At 38.8% G+C, this 5,174-nt stretch overlaps 1 protein-coding gene across 1 annotated transcript; it reads right to left on the reverse strand.

Annotated features, from left to right (window-relative positions):
• Positions 1–1,318: 1,318 nt before the first annotated feature.
• Positions 1,319–4,926, reverse strand: faap24 (FA core complex associated protein 24). The gene is made up of 4 exons (XM_023263416.3): positions 4,744–4,926; positions 3,625–3,767; positions 3,389–3,544; positions 1,319–2,886 (listed from the first exon to the last, which is right to left on the reverse strand). The coding sequence occupies exons 1-4, from the start codon at positions 4,835–4,837 to the stop codon at positions 2,635–2,637; spliced, it is 645 nt and encodes a 214-aa protein (XP_023119184.1). The 5' UTR covers positions 4,838–4,926; the 3' UTR covers positions 1,319–2,634.
• Positions 4,927–5,174: the final 248 nt, after the last annotated feature.

Genomic DNA, 5,174 nt, shown 5'->3' on the forward strand with positions numbered 1-5,174 from the left:
GCTGCGCTTGCGCAACAACCTGCCGCTGTCCAGGGTAGAATGTTAAATACCCAGGACTCACCATGAGGCGTTCACGAACAGTCCGGATTACTCTCTGCAGGTCGAGAGGAGCTCAAAGGTCCAAGTGTCCATTCGAGACGGAATCTTGTGTTAGTTCAAAAGATGGGTAAAATGCATCCAATCCTTGCATCATCCGTGGTTGATTAAAGTTTGCAACAGCACAATGTAAATATGTTTAGCATCTCTCAACAGTAGGTCAACATAGTTTATTAACCCTTAAATGCATCAGTTGTGTCAATGCCCCATTGAAGTCGTTTTTCTTGCAATGTTTGTAAAGAAAAGTTTTTATCGTTTAATTTTCCAGCTATTCCTCAAAAAACATGTTTGTGGGGCGCCCGTATAGTTCAACGCGTTGAGCGGGTGACCCATGTACAGGGGCTGGTCCCCGATGCAGCTGGCCCGGGTTCGATTCCCGCTCGCGGCCCTTTGCTGCATGTCTTCCCCCGACTCTTCTCTCCCCTGTTTCCTGTCTCTCTCTCACTGCGCCTATCTAATAAAGCTGACAAAAAGGCCAAAAAAATAACTTTAAAAAAAAAACAAAAAAAAAAAAAACATGTTTGTGATATCATTCCATTAAAATTTTAATGGACTATTTTACATGTAAAATTCATGTAGCGTTATAATGTGCAGGTGTTTCATAAAGGTTAAAGTCAAAAATGTCTTGGGATTTTAGGATTTCTATTACTGGGACTAACCAGAGAAAGGAAAACTTTTCTCTAAGTATTTATTTATTTAAGATGGGACAGTGCATATTAATCAACATGAGTCAAGAAATGTCCACATGTAAATATGCCAGATTTAGCCTCGAGGGCTAATTTTCATCTGTAGTCCCAGGGCAGGTAGATGTTAAAATGACACAGGACAAGGCCAAGTAGTCCGGAAACTGATTTCCAGGGAGTCTCCTTTACATCATCAATTGAAGTCATATTCTACTTGGAAAAATGGTTCAAACAACAACATATTAGCTGAGTCTTGGAATAAAAACAAATCACATTTAGTACAGCTTTCAGTCAGTCACTGACATTAATACTGAATGAAGAACAGCAAAGTTACTGTATGGTCATGTATCGTGATTCTGCGGCTTCTGATAACTACGAATGTAGACTAAGTGTACATTCCTATTCATGAATATTAATCATAAATTGATTTTATGGGCATTATTAACAGATGAGGGAAAACTCTACTACAAATATCTGTTTGCCAGCTAAAAAAAAGAACCTAAACACAGATGACAGGAACAAATTCCGAGATCTGAGGCTACAGATGATTGAAGTTTATTTATTCCAGAGTACAAATATGAAAAATTTGTCACAATAAGAAATGTTAGTGCATATTGCAAAAATCATCCAACATACACTACTGCTCAAACATTTGGGGTCACCCAGACAATTCATGCTTTCCATGAAAACTCACTTTTATGTACTAACATAACTGCACAAGGGTTTTCTAATCATCAATTAGCCTTTCAACACCATTAGCTAACATAATGTAGCATTAGAACACAGGAGTGATGGTTGCTGGAAATGTTCCTCTGTACCCCTATGGAGATATTCCATTAAAAATCAGCTGTTTCCTGCTAGAATAGTCACTTACCACATGAACAATGTCTAGACTGTATTTCTGATTCATTTAATGTTAACTTCATTGAAAAAAAAAAAACGTGTTTCTTCCAAGGACATTTCTATGTGACCCCAAACTTCTGAATGGTAGTGCATGTATAGCATATGACTGACTTTTCCTTTTTTTAAAAAAAAAAACAAAAAATAATAACTACCTAATAATGACTTTTTCACAGATTGCTGTAAAATTGTATACAGACATTTATATTTATCTCAGGATGAATTGCAAGAAGCTGAGTGATCACGTGCCTTTTCATCTGGTTGCATCACTTGATCAAACTCACATTTTGTCCAGTTTGGTTTATGACCAAATACCTGCAAAACTAACACCCAGTATTCATCCTCAAATAGATGTCCTCTAGAAAATGGAGGTCTATGAAGTTCTTGTCTCACTCTTCACCCACCCCTTGGAACTCGCTGCAGCTTAAGCACACCACTTCAACTAGGAAGTTATGATATTGGAGTAATTCAGCCAAACATGTTTAAACTGGCAACCAACTCTGAAAAATTAAGGTACAGAAAGTCCTACCCTGCAGGTGACAGGATTGATTGCTTACGTTTGTAGCGTATGAATCCGTGTTTTTGAGACTGTCATCACTATGTTGCAGTTTCAAGGTGGAAAAATCAGCAATGTCATTGACTGCATTTTTTTTTTTTTGCTCATGATGCATCTTTCGGAACATAAAAACTCTACATGGATATGTTAACATAGGAATAAATAAATATTTTCACTGAAGAGGGTCTTTAAATAAAATAATTTTCACAGTTTTGACAACATGTCTGTTCAAATAGTTAAAAGTAAAATATATCATTTCTTAATATTTGTACATTTTAAATAAAACTGTCAAGTTGGAATTTAACCCAAAAATTCAAACCAAGTGTGTCCATGTGAGTCAAAGTGTTTCTGCAAGTTTCTGATGCTGGCCCAGCTGTCATTGAAAAAGTTACAGCTCCTTTAACTTCCAGTAGCAGTGTGTCTGTGGAAGAAGCTGTGGATCCGCTGAGCACAAGCCTTGCCCACGATAAGCGCCAGTTCAGCAGGGGTGGCATTGCACAACTGCTGGATGCTTGAGAAGTTCTGCAGCAGGGCCTGAGCTCGGACTCTGCCCACCCCAGGGACCTTCTGGACCACACCCATGACCAACGGGTCTAACAGACAACACTCACTCCTCCTTCTAAAGGGGTTCTCCTGACTCTCACGGAGAACCTAGAGACAATGACAGCACATTGTACAATCAGCATGAGAGACAAAGTCTGTTGCTACATGCAAAATCCTTTTCACTCAAAGGGTCTATGTTTGACTCTTTTATGCACAAATAGACAGCTGAATGGGACTCAGGTTAGATAAATGAACAGTCAATGTCTACACTTGACCTGCAGATTGAGACATCTGCCATCAACCCTGACCATACCTTATTTGGGAACTATTGCATTAGAATATCAATATCAAAACACAAACTGAGCTAAGTGTAAGCAGTTGAATTCCAAAACTAATTTTAAACCATGCTGGTTGGATAATCTTGCCCAGATAATAAGAACAGGAGGAGATACAGAATAAAACACAGGGAACAGGACATTTCTTTAATAAACTACAATCTCAAAATAAGAGAGTAATGATGACTGGGCTGAATCAACACTTTTGACAGTTTTAACAGATGAATCTTGGATTTGTTAAAGGTCCACTGTGTTGAACAATATTAAATACTTACCATATGAGTAATGAGTTGTGAGGCGCCAGTCTGTCCGCTGACTGGCAGCAGAGACAGACCCAGGTCAAAAACCACAAACTTCTGCACAGCAGGGAAGTACTGCTCGCTGAGCTTGGTCTTCTCCACCAACACCAGCTCCTGGAAGCTGTTGCTGGTCTTAAAAACACAAGCAAAACAGTTGGTATCAGACAGAACAACAAAACTATTTTGTCTTGGATCTCACTAATTAAACTTACATTTCTGTAGCGAACCAACTTCCTTTTGTAGCCGTTTCCTGCTATGATGTCGCACTCAGACACATACAGGATGGTGCTTTTGTTGGACAGGTAAAAATCGACCACACCGAGTTCATTCTCAAACAGGATCTTCACACCTCCACCTACAGCAAAAAGAGAGGATGTTAAGAAGAGCTTCTTCTCTACACCGAGTCTGTAAAATTCTTCATCTCTGAATAAAGATGAACACATGAACATAGACTTTTTCTGTTGTTGTGGCCTACCTCCTTTTGCAGATAGCAAACTTTAAAAACTTTCTTTGTGAGCAGAGATGCAAATAAAGACATAAATGAGCATGTGAGACCAAGACATTCTGCGGCATAATACTTTCTCTCTGTGTGGTCATTTCACCGTGTTCTCAGCACAGCTCTCGTGTGTAACTGATGTATGTTTAGAGCAGAGCAAAAGGTTGGAAATTGAAGTGAAGTGACTACTGGTTAACATGTAGTGTTACTGGGCTGCATTTCAGTCACTATTTTACATTTGTTCTGTTGTTTGACACCTGAAACAGAAAAATATATAACTGAGAACAGCTTTATTGGGAATTCAACTCTATTACAATACAGTATATATGATCACAGAGAGCAGAAGAGAAGCAAACAGATGTAAACACAGACTGAAGTTTAAGAACATCAGTTGACATGAAAACACAGAAACCCACCCTGTCCCTATTTATTGGTTTCAGATTGCTCTTCAAGTTTACACTGTCATCTCGATAATCTCCCGGCTGTTATTTTACATCTCAACATTTATAAAACATGCAAAAACAAAAAACTAGAAAAACCGATTTTCGCCATATGGGACTTCAAAATAAAGAGGCCAAGAGCTGCTAAATCTTAACGATAACCCCTAGTTATGCCTGCCCAGTTACAAACATCTACTGAAGTTGTAGGGCTACAACTAATCCTTCTTCCATTCCTAAATAATCTATTGTTCTTGTTTAGCCTCTGCTGGGCGACTTTTTTTCTTTAAAATATCTAAATCTTACACGTGTGGTTACATCACATTCTGTAGACATAGCAAGGCGCATTAAAGACTGGAGCTGCTATGAAACATACGGAGCTGTTTTACTTTCATTACCTTTTAAGCCTTCAATGAGTGACGAACTTCTCCACTTTTCACTGGAAAAAACATGGCCGTAAGGTGGCCCCGCAATCAGTAAATTAGTCCCCATGCTACTATACACACAGCCCCTTCTAAAGTTAGCTGACTGTATCCAAACAACTATGGTAAACTATCAACGCCATTTTTGTTTTGCCTCACAACGCTCTTGTCCTCTGTTGGCTCAGGAGGTTGTCGCCCCCTGGAGGACGGGAGGAGACATCCGCATTACGAGAGCCAATAATATATGTGTCTGCAGAGCCGAGAGGACTGTTTGTTTTATGACGTTTTATTTGTTTAACTTCATAAACATTTATATTTATGCATGTTTAACGTTATAAACATCTTTACTTGTGCATGTTTGACGTTATAAACATTTGTATTTATGCATGTCAGGGAGTCATAGAGCT

This window comes from Amphiprion ocellaris, chromosome 3, assembly GCF_022539595.1.
Source record: "Amphiprion ocellaris isolate individual 3 ecotype Okinawa chromosome 3, ASM2253959v1, whole genome shotgun sequence".
NCBI lineage: Eukaryota > Metazoa > Chordata > Actinopteri > Pomacentridae > Amphiprion > Amphiprion ocellaris.

Bases quoted from the DNA above. Each gene is read 5' to 3' on its own strand.
- faap24 (XM_023263416.3), bottom strand. From the start codon at position 4,837: ATGGGGACTAATTTACTGATTGCGGGGCCACCTTACGGCCATGTTTTT. The intron at 3,768-4,743 runs GTAATGAAAGTA...TTTTTGCTGTAG, and splicing joins ACTCATTGAAGGCTTAAAAG to GTGGAGGTGTGAAGATCCTG. The intron at 2,887-3,388 runs GTAAGTATTTAA...CATTGTCTCTAG, and splicing joins CACAACTCATTACTCATATG to GTTCTCCGTGAGAGTCAGGA.